The sequence below is a fragment of the Sinohyriopsis cumingii genome, chromosome 1 (assembly GCF_028554795.1).
Source record: "Sinohyriopsis cumingii isolate HCF-2022 chromosome 1, ASM2855479v2, whole genome shotgun sequence".
NCBI classification, from domain to species: Eukaryota; Metazoa; Mollusca; class Bivalvia; order Unionida; family Unionidae; genus Sinohyriopsis; species Sinohyriopsis cumingii.
In genome coordinates, this window is record NC_142961.1 from 4,092,456 (window position 1) to 4,109,978 (window position 17,523).

The following is a 17,523-nucleotide window of genomic DNA, read 5'->3' on the forward strand; positions in this document are numbered from 1 at the left end:
TTTGCAGGTGTCAGCTTGTGATTGATGCATTTTTAATTCTGCAGTACCATCTAGCTGTACATGTCTGTTCCAGAACCTCACAAAATGAGAAATGCTAACTGATAAATGAATTTTATTTTATTGACCTCACTTAGTGTTAAAAATACAATATTTTCCTTTCTGCATTTAAGCTTAAATTAACTTTGTTTTTTGTTGTTGATGCAATTCATTGCCATATTAATTTATTGTGATAATTTTCTCCCCGTTGAATTGATTACTGTATCTCCTATTCTTTCTTCTGTTTGTGTTGTCTGCAACAGATCCTTGAGTGTTTCCATTAGTCTTTTTAATGTTGCTATTGCAGTTACATTGGATTCCTGTGTAATTTTCTTTGCTCCATTTTGTACAGCATCATCATAGGCTGCTTTTTGTGTGCCTGGGGCTATTAAGTTTTTGATTGATCAGTCATGGAATTGTTTTGCATGGGTTTATTTATTTTGTCTGATTTGGTTGATTGGTTCTTCTTGATGTTGATGATGCATGTTCATTTCATTTTCATTTCTTGGTCATCATTTGTTCCCTGTGTGATTCTTAGTTCCTGTACATTTAGTTTTTAGGGCTGTTCCTGTAAAACATATACCCCCCGGGGGGAAGGCACTTTCAAATTCAACAAACCCACAAGAGAAGCAATTTTAAAAAATTATGATCCACCATCAGATGTGTTTTAATTGAGAAACAGTGCCCCCTACAGAAGTATAATTTTTAACATAATTTCTGGCTATGGGTTAGTGGGCAGTAGAAGCGATTTTAACATTGTGTGATTCTTAGTTCCTGTACATTTAGTTTTGACATTTACGAACTTAATTTTCACTACTGATTCATTTGGTTGTTGAATGTATCTTTATGATTTATCTCTAGTAATTTTAAATGATGATTTTTCTTGTTTTCCTGAAAAATTGTTTTTCTCTGTCTGTAAATTCTGTAATTTTTTAAGTGAAGTTGACAGTAGCTTTTAGATTCCATTTTTTTTTAAAGTTCTTCATAAAAAATTCCAGTACTGCCTTTTATCAAAGTTTTTAATTCATCTCTGTTCCTCTACTTCTTTGCCTAACTTGAATACTCTTCTTTAATGTTTTTATTTTAGTCTTTCACATATTTCCAGTGATACTTTTTCCAACAGGGGGTCAATAGATTCTTGAAACTTTTTTGATGTTGTGTCATTCCCAATATGAATTTTTGGTTTTAAACATAATTGTTTTGGCACTAGATTATCTTCCAGACACTTTTTAAGAAAGCGTATGTGTAATAAATTTTTCCTCAGTTTCTCTAATTTTTCCATTGTTGTTTTTAAATAAGTCATTCTATTATTCATGAATCGTATGGTGTTGTCCAGGTTTTCTTGATAAATGATAAAATAAACAACACCTACACTTAGAATGTGTGACTGGTTTCACTCTATTGCTTCATTAGATTCAATCATCTGATGAAGCAATAAAGCAAAACTGGTCACACATTCTTCATATTTATCTAGAAAAATATATGCACAAAATGTAAACTTTATTGATTATTGATTTTCAGTTTTCAGTCTTCACACTTCACTGAAAACAAAATACCTGTTGTGGCTATATTTGGTGGTACTTCCAAGCCAAATCATTAAAAAAATCTCACTTTTCTCAATCATAAATTAAATTAATTCAAAACATGGCTGATTGGGAAAGAAGGCTAAACTTAATGAATGCTTAGAATATGTACTTTTGTCATTATTTTACACATTCTAGGCTGGATTTGGTTGCCATGGCAACCAATCATATCATCCATTGCATGGTGAAATAAAGTATACCCAGTATCCATCCAATGCCCACAACAAATGTCCCACTGTAAAGAAAATTATTATTGCACAAGAAGTAAACTCAAAATACTAAATCAATGGAAAATACTAAAATTAATGGATAAATCCTGTGCAAATCGAGATGGATAAATCCTGTGCAAATCGAGATGGATAAATCCTGTGCAAATCGAGATGGATAAATCCTGTGCAAATCGAGGTGTTAAACCTCCAGACTGATGCACAGGAAAGGGTTAAAGAATAGTCTTCTTATGCAGTATTCCAAATATATACATATGCATGCATCATGATGAATGGATAGGTGGGTTGTCATCTTGTCAGCACAATAAATAGTGCTTCTCGGTAGTTAAGAAAATTTAAAGATGACGAATTTCAAATAATCTTTATGAAGATCAACTCTTCCAGATGAATGTAAACACATATTAAAGATTAAAGTTAAAAGTTAATTATTTTAACTTTCTTTTAAAGGAATATATGTGCATCATAGCAAATGTTCAGTATATTCTATAAAACTATGGACAAATTAAGGGTGACCTTTGACCCCCTCCCAAGCAATCTCTACCTCACCCACCCCATGGGTAAAATTCACTTTAATGAAGTAAGCACTTCTCATTCACTAAATTTTTTTATGCAGAAAGTATAATCAGACTATAGTTCTAGAGTTATGCTTTTGCAAAAAATGTTAACACTGAGTTGACACTCCCCCTGCTACCAGTGATGAAATCAGCATCACTGTGCCAAACAGTTTTTGAAGCCAGCTCAAGAAACACTTAGAAATCTTTGTGCATGTGCATCCTTTTGTACATTTGTCTGTATATTTTTCACACCTTAGATTGACATCAGTTTTGAAGCTGTTTACTTTTTAGCTAAATAGAGTACAGGCTGGACAAAGATGGAGTCTCTAGTAACACTAGGATACTACATTCTTTCCTACGTCTTTATTTTGCAGAAAAATGTAATTGGTCCACGATGTGACACATGCATGCCTGAGACATTCAACCTGGATCCCGGCAATCCTGCAGGATGTACAAAGTGTTTCTGCATGGGTACTACTGCCCATTGTGGTAGCTCCAACCTCAACTGGGAGAAAGTAAGTTCATTTAGTAATGTGCATGGGTACTACTGCCCATTGTGGTAGCTCCAACCTCAACTGGGAGAAAGTAAGTTCATTTAGTAATCTGCATGAGTACTACTGCCCATTGTGGTAGCTCCAACCTCAAGTAAGTAAGTTCATTTAGTAACCCGATACCTCTTGAAATTCAGGACTGCCTCCCAGAGGGGTAGACCTGATAACCATGGAGTGGAGCAGATCAGGATCAGCTTTCTTCCCTTGCCTGGATAATTTTTCTTTAAATAATAATAATAATAATAAATACTTTTACTATTATTAGTAGTATCATAGACATAGTGAACTGATTGGATGAAGGGTCATCTCATTCAGGGTTGAAATGTATAGTATTTTCACACTGTGTATAAAAAAATAGCACAAATAGTATCAACATGGCCAATTTTAAGGTAGTCCTCGTTTGTAAATCACTACTGATTACATCATTGCATTATGACATCATTACATTATGACATGGCCAGTTTTAAGGTAGTCCTCGTTTGTAAATCACTACAAATTACATCATTACATTATGACATCATTACATTATGACATGGCCAATTTTAAGGTAGTCCTCGTTTGTAAATCACTGCTGATTACATCATTGCATTATGACATCATTACATTATGACATGGCCAGTTTTAAGGTAGTCCTCGTTTGTAAATCACTACTGATTACATCATTGCATTATGACATCATTACATTATGACATGGCCAATTTTAAGGTAGTCCTCGTTTGTAAATCACTACTGATTACATCATTGCATTATGACATCATTACATTATGACATGGCCAATTTTAAGGTAGTCCTCATTTGTAAATCACTACAAATTACATCATTACATTATGACATCATTACATTATGACATAACCGCTCCGGTGACCTAGTGGTTAGAGTGTCTGCCTTGGATACGAGTTCGAACCTCGGCCAAGTCATACCAAAGACTTTTAAAAATGGTACTAACAGCTGCCTCACTTGGCGCTCAGCATTAAGAGGCTAGTGTTAGGACTGTTTGGCCTGCTGCAGGATAATGTGGCTGGGTGGGGACATAATGCTACATGTCTGTGGTATGGTGCCCCTGTGCTAGACATCACTATATAAACTGTCACACTGCAGACATCGTAACAATATTACTGCAAAATTGTTAAAGCTGCATTAAAAATACAATCACACACACACAAACATGCACACACACGCTGACATTATGACATCATTACAATATTTTATGGACAATTTGTGACAAGAATATTTTATACTTTAATACTCCTGAGTTTGAAAATGGCACTCCACAAAATGGTTGGATGTTACTTGTAAGGTTGAAATTTCACTCCATTTAATAGTTGAATGTTTGATGTTACACCAGAGGATGAAAATGGCACACATAAGGTTGGATGTTACTCCAGAGAATGAAAATGGCACACCACATAAGGTTGGATGTTACTCCAGAGGATGAAAATGGCACACCATAAGGTTGGATGTTACTCCAGAGGATGAAAATGGCACACATAAGGTTGGATGTTACTCCAGAGGATGAAAATGGCACCACATAAGGTTGGATGTTACTCCAGAGGATGAAAATGGCACACCATAAGGTTGGATGTTACTCCAGAGGATGAAAATGGCACACATAAGGTTGGATGTTACTCCAGAGGATGAAAATGGCACACCATAAGGTTGGATGTTACTCCAGAGGATGAAAATGGCACACCATAAGGTTGGATGTTACTCCAGAGGATGAAAATGGCACACCATAAGGTTGGATGTTACTCTTCTGGATGAAAATGGCACACCATAAGGTTGGATGTTACTCCAGAGGATGAAAATGTCACACATAAGATTGGATGTTACTCTTCTGGATGAAAATGGCACACCATAAGGTTGGATGTTACTCCAGAGGATGAAAATGGCACACCATAAGGTTGGATGTTACTCCTGAGGTTGAAAATCACTCTCCACATAATGGTTTGATAATAATGCTGAGGTGGACAATGGTGGCACTCCACATAAAGTTGAATGTTGGTCCTTAGGTTGAAAATTTCATTGTATAGAAATAATATATTTCTTTGTAATGTGATAGATTAGGTAAAGATTGGTTGCATGATAGAATTTCCAGATTTGTGGTTTATGCACGGCGTTAGCTTAGCGTATTTAAATTACAGCACATGGACATGCTTGACTGGGGGATCACCAACACAGTCGATGGAGAGGTCAGAGAAGCAGGATCAACCATAGCAGTCCTGGACACCCTTAACAAAATATCAGATACCTCTATTTCCATGTACTGGACAGCTCCAGACTCTTATCTTGGCAATAAGGTATGTAAATTAGGGTTTAATAAATTACACCACATATCTTGGCAGTAAGGTATGAAAATTAGGGTTTAATAATTTACATCACGTATCTTCGCAATAAGGTATGAAAATTAGGGTTTAATAAATTACATCATGTAACTTTGTAGTAAGGTATGAAAATTAGGGTTTAATAAATTACACCACATATCTTGGCAGTAAGGTATGAAAATTAGGGTTTAATAAATTACATCACGTATCTTCGCAATAAGGTATGAAAATTAGGGTTTAATAAATTACATCATGTAACTTTGTAGTAAGGTATGAAAATTAGGGTTTAATAAATTACATCATGTATCTGGGTTTTTTTTACCTGTGTTAGCAGATTGTAATACATTGGTATCATATCTCAGTCAGCAGAATGGTGTTGTCCAAGTCATTAACAGTGATACGGTTTTCTGTCTTAATTTTGCATTAAGTTGTTGAAAGTCATATAACATGCATTTTTGTGTGGTTTGTGGACACTGATTACCACAGATCATTTTCACAGGAAAGTATGTGTCCTGGAATGACGTACCTACAGCTGTTGATCATTCATATGCTAAGTTAATTGTAACCAGGTATATCATTAAATTTTCTTATAAATATTACCAGATAAAGTTTGTTTTCTTTGACACAAATAATGGAAGGTGCAATTTTTGAACAAATGGACAATTTGCTTTTCTTCTTGGCTGCAGTTTCTCACACAAATGACAGTAGGAAATTTGACATTTAATTCTGAGTAATAGAGAGTTAAGAATTGTTGGTATTATCATATATTTTCTTTGCATACTGATATAGCTATATTTAAAAAGCGCTTATGCTTTGAATCTTTTAAATGCATGTACTTTTATTGTCATACTTACTGAAAGCAACTACCATAAATCATTGTTACATTTGAGCAGACTAAATAATTCAATGAATTGTGAAATAAGTGGATTTTTCCTTAATGCATGTTAGGATTTGTATGTTTTACTCCTTACATGCATTAGCATTCCTGCTATAATACAATGACATGTCACAAAAAAGAATTAAATTTAAAATAGTTTGTTTCTTATTATACCAGGTCAGATCCTACGGTGGACAGCTGCGCTACAAAGTTATCTATGTGTTGCCTCGAAATGACTCCATATATACAGAAAGTCTGAATGGACCAGATCTTATTCTTTTTGTAAGTTTTGGGGGTTTTGAACAGTACTTCTAAAAACACCAGAATATCTTGTGCAATGGATCTATGTGTTTAGCCTGTCACTCATCCAATATCTGTCCATCATCTGTCAGTAGTTATTTATTTTATATTGGGAAGAGGGCCTTGAAACTTTGAACAAGTTTCTTCTTAAGATCTAGTTGGTATTAAAATGGTGCTCTGGGAAAATCCAACACTGCCAAAACAGTGACCATCAAAATCTTATCACTACTTTTCCTAACAAGCAGGGGATTGGAACATGTGGTTTTCACTTAAAGACCTCATATAACTTGAATATGGTCCTATGTAAAAATGGTGCCAGTCTGACATCAGAAATGGTCCTGAATGAAAATAGTGTGGATGTCACCTCCCAATATAGCCATCCCAGTTATCATCATCAAATTACATCTCATGATGGCTCCTTCTGAACAGACACTTCTTGCAACATGTAGTTGGTCCAGTGTTAAAATGATGCTGATCTAACTTTCAAAATGGCTGCATAAGTGATAATCTTAAACAACTTATGGATGGGTTCAAGATCTAAAAATGAATTCAATGAGTCAGGCAAGTACTAACAACTGGTACTCACCCAGAATAAACTTTTACTGACTCAGCTGTTATTGAAATATAAAAAGTTCACAATGTTAACAACCTAAACCATATTATATGAAAGGTTGGTTTCCAAATAGTATTATGTGGCCCTTCTAGAACCATTTGTAAGAGATTACAGACAGAAACCAGTCTGTTCTCATGTTTGGAAGCAGGTATTTAAGAAATTACAGACAGAGGTGGCGCTCACCAGATAATATGTACTTTTGAGAGAGTGACGTATGTAAGGTGAAGTAGTTCGCATTTAAAACATGCACAGTGGAGAGAATGTTTGCATACCTCTATGCTACATTAATGTAATGTGGATGATATTTCCTTTGGATATTGTACTTTTGGAAATTTTACATGATTTAAGCACACTGCTAACTAAAATGACTGCTCCCTTGTGTTAAAAAAATCAGTCTGAATTAGTCTAAAGTACACTATACATAGCAGCTATTAAAATAGGGAAAATGAATTTTGCCAGACACGACAATACCAGCTTCTGAAAGTGCAATGAATGAATTACCAAATATATAAAATGCAAAAAAGTTATCGGCTCTTTTTTATTCAATTTACCTCTAAAGTTCAGGAAGTGAAAATGACCAAGTAGAGCTAGCACTTTTTTGAAAGGTGCACATTTGAAGTAAGGCCAAGCTGTATACTCTATAACCCATAGTACACCCATCAATCATACACCAAAATAAAGGGAATTAAAGGTTCTTTGCATTATACCTAACATATATAAGGTCTTTTTTAAATAGCCAGTATAACCAGTGAGGAAAGCCGGGGACATTCTTTTTCTTTAAAATCCTAACCCTATGCAAAATGCGAAACTGTATAGTGCCACCTTAAAGAAAATATAAAAATGTTTGCAATTATTTTTTTTAATTTTCATATAATTATGTATTATGTTCTGAATAAAATGGTACATTCATATTGATGTTAAGCATGAAAATAAGCTAATTATGATCATTTTTCTCTTGCTTACATAATTTGCCATGAGGTATGTTTGTCTGGGTAGTGACCTTAATTATGGGGAAATTAGAAGTCTTAGAATATAGGAATAGAGTCAACTTAAATTTAAAATTGTTGCAATAAGTGACAGAAATATATGGTGAAAATGTTTCTTTTCATTTATTTGCAATGAAATAAAAAAATAAATGAAGAGAAAGTGAATTTGCTTCTTCCATATTAAACAATAGGCAAATATTTTACACTTTGACCTTTGACTTTTAGGAACCTGATGAGTTACCTCCCTTTTCTAATTGTAAAAATCATTGTTGATATCTCAGAAATAATTCTGACTAGTTTCATGTTCCTGTCATTCAGCATAACACTGGTTGCTGTGTTTACAAAATGTAATGTGCATCCTTAAAATAGCTCACTTTTATCATGGGGGGGGGGAGGCTGGACTTGTTAGAGACTGACACTCATAAATACTGTTCTGTGGGGGAAAAGGAAGGAGAATTATTCAGAAGGATTGTTTTGATGCTTGCGACTTAAATGTTTCAGCCATATAAGCATAATTAAATCATACAAAAATAATACCTATATCTTCTTTATGGTGGCGCTTACCAGATAATATATACTTTTGAGAGAGTGACGTATGTAAGGTGAAGTAGTTCGCATTTAAAACATGCACAGTGGAGAGAATGTTTGCATACCTCTATGCTACATTAATGTAATGTGGATGATATTTCCTTTGGATATTGTACTTTTGGAAATTTTACATGATTTAAGCACATTGCTAACTAAAATGACTGCTCCCTTGTGTTAAAAAATCAGTCTGAATTAGTCTAAAGTACACTATACATAGCATCTATTAAAATAGGGAAAATGAATTTTGCCAGACACGACAATACCAGCTTCTGAAAGTGCAATGAATGAATTACCAAATATATAAAATGTAAAAAAAATTATTGGCTCTTTTTTATACAATTTACCTCTGAAGTTCAGGAAGTGAAAATGACCAAGTAGAGCTAGCACTTTTTTGAAAGGTGCACATTTGAAGTAAGGCCAAGCTGTATACTCTATAACCCATAGTACACCCATCAATCATACACCAAAATAAAGGGAATTAAAGGTTATTTGCATTATACCTAAGATATACAAGGTCTTTTTTAAATAGCCAGTATAACCAGTGAGGAAAGCCGGGGACATTCTTTTTCTTTAAAATCCTAACCCTATGCAAAATGCGAAACTGTATAGCGCCACCAGAATCCATTCTATTTGCCCTCTGGGAAGCCATTATGTAAGAAATTACAGACAAAAACCAGTCTGTTCTCATGTTTGGAAGCAGGTATTTAAGAAATTACAGACGGAATCCATTATGTTTGCCCTATGGGAAGCCATTATGTAACAAATTACAGACAAAAACCAGTCTGTTCTCATGTTTGAAAGCAGATTTGCAGTTATTAGTATTGAAGAGTGAGAGTGAAGCACTTGCATACAGTTGATCAGAATAAGTACAGAACAAACTTCTGGTTGACATTGGGGTCAATTCAACTCTCACTGCATTCAGTATTGTACCTCTCTGTATTTATGGACACAATGACTTATACATGTACAAATGAAATATGACCAGACTTTGTATTAATTGTTCTTAATAAACAAGTTAATAGTCAACACTTGGAAATTGATTTCAGGGTCAACATTCTGAATCTGGGATTTCAGCCTGTGATAGTTTGTGATTTGTGAGATGCTTTTACTACCACAGTTCACCACTAGTCATGATTGGCCACTAAACACACCACGAGTAAAGGCATGATTGGCCATTAAACACACCACAAGTAAAGGCATGATTGGCCATTAAACACACCACGAGTAAAGGCATGATTGGCCATTAAACACACCACGAGTAAAGGCATGATTGGCCATTGAATGCAGTAAACAAACTACAAGTACAGACATGATTGGCAATTGAATGCAGAAAACACACCAAGAGTATAGGCATAATTGGCCATTGAATGCAGTAAACATACCAAAAGTATAGGCATGAGTGGCCATTGAATGCAGTAAATGCACCAAGAGTATAGGCATGATTGGCCATTGCAGTAAACACACCTAGAGTAAATAAATATGATTGGCCATTGAATGCAGTAAACACACCATGAGTACAGGCATGATTGGCCATTGAATGCAGTAAACACACCATGAATACAGGCATGATTGGACATCGATTGCAATAAATGCACCAAGAGTATAGGCATGATTGGCCATTGCAGTAAACACACTTAGAGTAAATAAGTATGATTGGCCATTGAATGTATTAAACACACCATGTGTACAGGCATGATTGGACATTGAATGCAGTAAACACACCTTGACTAAATAGGCATGATTGACCACTGAATGCAGTTTACAGGTCATGACTGTAGGTGGGATAGGGGCCAAGTAATGTAATGAATTAAGTAATGTTAATGAGATATCAATTTATACATTCAATGGAGGTAAGTCTGAAACTTATACTTTTTGTTATTCCATAAAGCATTTTTCTAACAAACGTTTTGGAAATGAAATACATTTTAACTTTGAAAGTGCCACAAACTAACAAGTTTTGTTCACGTTTGTTCAAAAAGAAAGCTGTTATACAGGGATTGAAAAAGTATTTACAGTGCACAGTGACTGAAAAAGCATCTAGTGTACTGGGGCTTGAAAAGTAATTACAATGTGATGGGGCTGAAAAAGTAATTACAGTGTACAGGGACTGAAAAAGTAATTACAGTGTACAGGGACTGACAAAAGTAATTACAGTTTACATGGACTGAAACATTAATTACAGTGTACAGGGACTGAAAACAGTAATTTCAGTGTACAGGGACTGAAACAGTAATTACAGTGTACAGGGACTGAAAAAGTATCTAGTTTACTGGGGCTTGAAAAGTAATTACAGTGTACAGGGACTGAAAAAGTAATTACAGTGTACAGAGACTGAAAAAGAAACTACAGTGTACTGGGACTGACAAAGTAATTACAGTGTACAGGGACTGAAAAAGTAATTACAGTGATGACTAGTAGTCATATGATTGAGATCTGATTTTATTGTTGATACTTTTATGAAATGATGCTTTTCCTTTCCTTGTTACAGGGTAAGAACATGACTATCGTATACCACTCTGCAGCCCAACCTCCACCTAGTGTCTATTTTAATATGGCTGTTAATCTCTTTGAGGTAAGTCAGTGGTTTTTGAGTTATCCTGTATAACAACACATGACTTGAAATTATGAAACCTATTTGCTTATTATGAAACCTAATTGCTTATTATGAAACCGATATACCTATTCTATTTGGAACAGAAAACTCAATCTCAAACCATCCAGATTAGATATGATTCTTGATTAATCAGATGAATGGTTCAAAGAATGCCCCGTAAGTTCCATGATTTTATCTCAGTTGTTTCAGTGTGTCCAAATGTTTTTCTTTGGGCTTTAAATTTGTACTCAACAGTATTTTGGAAATACAGGATAGGGTTTGTCTCAGGATGATAGGTGAAGTTTAAAGCTCTCAAAACATGGTAAAGACATTCTTGTCATAGTGACGTGTAGAGGGAATGTTCTAAACCTTTTTATGTATTCCATATATAAGCTAGGAGTTGACATCTGTAGAGGGAATGTTCTAAACCTTTCTATGTATTCCATATTTATTTATAAGATTTTTGAAATTTGAATTGAATACAAATTCTTGATGAATAAATGAGAATATAACCTTGGTGAGAAATTACTCTGGAAAAATATATATTGTGTATGTATGAGGTTGTACATATGTTTACATCCATGTTCATTCAGTTGATATTCCTACCTCCTTACCTGTGTGCCTATATTTCCTATCTAGCTACCTTCTTTACCCAAAGATGTAATGCTACCTTTCCTGCCCATTTATTCTTCTTCTTGGTGATATCTGTAACTGATGCATGAATTTGTGGTTTAATTTTAGTACAAGTTTTACCATGCAGACAGCAATTTAGAGGTCAGCCGTGAGCAGTTCATGACAGTGTTGGTCAACCTTCGGGCATTGCATATCCGAGCCTCCTACTACTCGTTTGTACAGGAAATCAGGTCAGTTGGATATACAGGAAATCAGGTCAGTTGGATATACAGGAAATCAGGTCAGTTGGATATACAGGAAATCAGGTCAGTTGGATATACAGGAAATCAGGTCAGTTGGATATACAGGAAATCAGGTCAGTTGGATATACAGGAAATCAGGTCAGTTGGATATACAGGAAATCAGGTCAGTTGGATATACAGGAAATCAGGTCAGTTGGATATACAGGAAATCAGGTCAGTTGGATATACAGGAAATCAGGTCAGTTGGATATACAGGAAATCAGGTCAGTTGGATATACAGGAAATCAGGTCAGTTGGATATACAATAATACCTCAAACATTCGCGAGGTTAGGTTCCAGAACCAGTCGCGGATCAGGAGGAATCGCGAATGTTTGGTACGAGTCACTAAAAATGCTAATAAATGCTTATTTCTAGGGTTTAAACCCTAAATATGACCCAAATCATGCTCCCAAAGCACTTTAATTTCATTTAAAAGTTAGCTTAATACATTACCCTTAAAAAGAGAAATAAATGGTTGACGTAAAAATAGAGTACAGTATCGCCTAATGGGTATTTGCCACACTAGCACATTTACAGTACGGTACATGTATACTAATATTACCCCTATACTAATTCATTGGCTGCCGTTTTCTTTTGCACTCACAGTAAGGTAAAACCAAGTAACAAATGGGACTGTAAACTTAATGACTGACGTTTTCTTTGTCATTGTCAGGAAGGTAAATTAGGTAAACTTCATATGTCACAGAAGTCATATAACGAAGGTACAATTCAATAAAATAAAGAAAACATTACGTAGAGGGTACCAATGAAAATTTCGCGAATCTAGAAAAGCGAATGCACAAGGTATTACTGTACAGGAAATTAGGTAAGTTTGATGTAGAGGAAATCATGCCAGTTTAATGTTCAGGGAATTAGGTAAGTTTGATGTAGAGGAGATTAGGTCAATTAAATGTACAGGAAGGTATGTCGAATGTACAGGAAATCAGATGATGTACAGCAGCAAAACTATTAAGTACCAAAAAGTTGAAAGTTGTATTAATATTAGCTTGACTGTACATCAGATTCTCATAGTTTATGATAACTGTATAAAACTCAGATGTTGGTATAAGACAGCCTTGGACGAAAGGGGAGAACTTTTATGAAACTACTACCAACCCACTTACCTTGCTTGTGTTGGAATCAAGGAATGAACTTGAATCTACTGAGGTGCAATCAAATGAACTACAGTTGATTGGTGGAGAAGGGATTCAATCTTAAATCTGTAAAAATCTTTTTATGTTGAATTCATGTTTCGTTTAATTGCAAAATTCTGAAATTGTAGGTTAAGTGAAGTTGAACTAGATGTAGCCATTGAAAATGGGACAGGAGAGCGGGCATTATCTGTGGAACATTGTGCCTGTCCATCAAGTTACCATGGAACCTCATGCGAGGTAAAACATTGTATGCAATAGATATCAATGAGAACAGATTTTCACACACGAAATATTTCACAACATAACAGCTTAACTGAAACAGAAGTTTAGCAAATTTTTATGGCACACACCATAATTTAAGGTACAATGCATTTAGTTGGTCATTCTTTATTTGCTATTTTATACTATTAGTGTTTAATGACATGTCACTACAATATGGGCTACTTGGTGGCAATTAAAAATGTTAAAATATAAATATAAAGAAATGTAGTATAAAGATTATTTGTTTGAAAATTTGCAAATAACACTTTTACTGAATAAACTGAAATATCGTTATGTTTTTATGATTTACAGTGGCCAGAGTCATTTTTAGAGATAAATACAGTACACTGTAATCTTTACTGGCTGAAATACATCATCATCCAACTGACCCAACCTCAGTTTATCACACTTCCTTAATACAACATATAATGTGGAACAAACCATTTAATGTACACTGTTTAGCTAATCAGTTGTAACTATTACATTGGATTAATTAGACTTTTAGATTTAGAATATTCACTTATCATAGGGATGAAAGTGTTTTAAAAAATTTTCAGAGCTGTGCCCCCGGTCACTACAGAGCCAGAAGCTATCCCTACCTGGGAACCTGTGTACCATGCAACTGTAATAGACACTCAGACACCTGTAGCACTGACACTGGCAAGTGCTATGTAAGTTTGTATAATAAAGAATGACTTGAAAATATTTATTTTTGTCAAAAGAGAAGAGATTAATAGAATCTGTCTTATGCATTGATGTGTGATAGGAAAATCTCACCTGAGGGTCCAGATTTTGGGCAGGAATGAGAGACTAAACTGAGGCTAACACACTGGATTTGTTCCCTTTTATTTTTAATCCAAAAAGAGCAGTGGATAAAAGGTGACAGTTTTTCAACATTGTTATATGGAATGTATCTTGGTCCAAAAAGTTGGTAGGTTGAAAATTGCTTGTAGAAAACAGTTAATGTTTTATTTTCTTCAAATCTAAGAAGAAATACAAGGACACTCTGCTGGAAATTTCTATGAATTTGACCTTAGCTCTAGATTTCCCACCATCATTACAAATACGAACTTACGGGGCTAAAGTAATAACCTAAGTACCTGAGTAAAAGTTATTTTGAAGTCACATGGCAAGAGAGAAAAGTATAAAATGAAAGAAATATTGACAGTAGGAATAAATTTCAGATAATTTTGCTGTAAACATTGAAAAATTTAAAAAAAAGGAAACTCGGATAAATAAACTGATCTGGATGTGATTACTTACACCTCTATCCCCCCCCCCATGCCACCTGTTGAGCTAGTTTAACGAAAAACATTGCAAAGTTCTTGTTTAGGATTGATATACTCAATCATGAAATTTTGTGGACTCCATATACCATAATGAACATTTCTCATAAGTTTATATGCAGCTAGTTATAATGCTTGCAAATTAATTTTTTTCTTTCAAAGTGCCTGATTTTTCTTCTGAACATCTGTATAAGCCATGCTTTCAGACAGAGTTATCTCCTATGTTTATGATGATCTTATTTTCCACTGTGTAACACTGGTGCAGTACAGCTCTATCCTGCTTCACACATGATCTTATTTTCCACTGTGTAACACTGGTGCAGTACAGCTCTATCCTGCTTCACACATGATCTTATTTTCCACTGTGTAACACTGGTGCAGTACAGCTCTATCCTGCTTCACACATGATCTTATTTTCCACTGTGTGACACTGGTGCAGTACAGCTCTATCCTGCTTCACACATGATCTTATTTTCCACTGTGTAACACTGGTGCAGTACAGCTCTATCCTGCTTCACACATGATCTTACTTTCCACTGTGTGACACTGGTGCAGTACAGCTCTATCCTGCCTCATACATGATCTTATTTTCCATTGTGTAACACTGGTGCAGTACAGCTCCATCCTGCCTCACACATGATCTTATTTTCCACTGTGTAACACTGGTGCAGTACAGCTCTATCCTGCCTTACACATGATCTTGTTTTCCATTGTGTAACACTGGTGCAGTACAGCTCCATCCTGCCTCACACATGATCTTGTTTTCCATTGTGTAACACTGGTGCAGTACAGCTCCATCCTGCCTTACACATGATCTTGTTTTCCACTGTGTAACACTGGTGCAGTACAGCTCCATCCTGCCTCACACATGATCTTTATCCTGACCCATGGACTGTTTTGAGCATATTGTACAAAAACGTAATTTTTTCAAGGTCAGGAAAGTATGGGACAATGTAATGTTGCGGAATTCTAAAGGTATTAAATGCTCAAGGTTGTTTTTGTACAGGACTCGTTTTTGTGAAACTACAAAAAATGCAGCAAAGCAAATAATATCCAACCAATACATAAGAATACATAGGCAAATATTAAAAGCATAAATTTGCAATCCTGTCCATGGATTGTTGTAATGAAACTTTAATGTGTGAGTGGTCATATTAAGAAAATCGCTGTTTTTAGATGTTGATGTAACCTACTGGCATGTGTGGAGCCATTTTTTCTTTTGGCCATGTAATGTTTCATTTGGAAAGATAGATCTTTTTCCTTCATACATTAATTTTAATGCTTTAAAAGATAGATCATGTTCCTTCATACATCGATTTTAATGCTTTTAAAGATAGATCATGTTCTTTCATACATTTATTTTAATGCTTTAAAAGATAGATCATGTTCCTTCATACATTTATTTTAATGCTTTAAAAGATAGATCATGTTCCTTCATACATCGATTTTAATGCTTTAAAAGATAGTTCATGTTCCTTCATACATTTATTTTAATGCTTTAAAAGATCTTGTTCCTTCATACATCGATTTTAATGCTTTAAAAGATCTTGTTCCTTCATACATCGCTTTTAATGCTTTAAAAGATAGATCATGTTCCTTCATACATTTATTTTAGTGCTTTAAAAGATAGATCATGTTCCTTCATGCATCGATTTTAATGCTTTAAAAGATGGATCTTGTTCCTTCATACATTTATTTTAATGCTTTAAAAGATAGATCATGTTCCTTCATACATCGATTTTAATGCTTTAAAAGATAGATCATGTTCCTTCATACGTTTATTTTAATGCTTTAAAAGATAGATCATGTTCCTTCATACATTTATTTAATGCTTTAAAAGACAGATCTTGTTCCTTCATACATCGATTTTAATGCTTTAAAAGATAGATCATGTTCCTTCATACATTTATTTTAATGCTTTAAAAGATAGATCATGTTCCTTCATACATCGATTTTAATGCTTTAAAAGATAGATCTTGTTCCTTCATACATCGATTTTAATGCTTTAAAAGATAGATCATGTTCCTTCATACATCGATTTTAATGCTTTAGTTTATTCTCAATGAATAGCAGAAGTATTCTTTTATCTGCAACAATGAAATTAGAAGCGTTTTGATATTATATATTAAGTTTGAACATAATTGCAGTTCATGTGTTACTAATTACAGAGTTTTTAAGTACAGTAAGATCACCTTTACAAACATATTTCAGTATGTGTTTTTGTTATTGGTCCTATTAGAATAACATAAGAACCATAAGTATAATGTATAAAATGAACTGGGCTGCATAATTAGTAGGAGTAATTGCAGCCATGGCAACAGACAAGTAAACATTGCTGCACTCCATAATTGCCAAAATATTTAGTTTCATTGGTTAATTAATATGCAAGTTTTATCAAGTTAGGGCAAACACTATGTGAATTGTCATATTTTTATACAACATATCAATTATATTGCCCGTTTCAGTGCCAAAAATCATGAGGAAATCAGGCATAAAATGATTGGGACTACAGAGGAGGAAAGAGTTGAACATTTAAAATTTATTTTTAGTTTTTTTAGGGATGTTATTGTTTGTTTATGATTATAAAAAGGAACAAGATTATCAATATTTCACAATTTATATTCATCTCTTTGATAATGTATAATGTTCCTTATATATTTAACCTGATAATTCATCAG

General features: G+C 34.4%; 1 protein-coding gene across 1 annotated transcript in view; it reads left to right on the forward strand.

The window, feature by feature from the left end:
* The window catches only part of LOC149806331 (laminin subunit alpha-like), a 246,986-nt gene that overhangs the window by 100,621 nt on the left and 128,842 nt on the right, over nucleotides 1-17,523 (forward strand). The window contains exons 32-38 of the mRNA XM_089951669.1: nucleotides 2,775-2,915; nucleotides 5,093-5,248; nucleotides 6,327-6,431; nucleotides 11,125-11,208; nucleotides 11,971-12,092; nucleotides 13,427-13,535; nucleotides 14,117-14,230. Coding sequence (XP_089807795.1) covers nucleotides 2,775-2,915; nucleotides 5,093-5,248; nucleotides 6,327-6,431; nucleotides 11,125-11,208; nucleotides 11,971-12,092; nucleotides 13,427-13,535; nucleotides 14,117-14,230 — 831 coding nt within the window. The remainder of the gene's footprint in view (nucleotides 1-2,774; nucleotides 2,916-5,092; nucleotides 5,249-6,326; nucleotides 6,432-11,124; nucleotides 11,209-11,970; nucleotides 12,093-13,426; nucleotides 13,536-14,116; nucleotides 14,231-17,523) is intronic.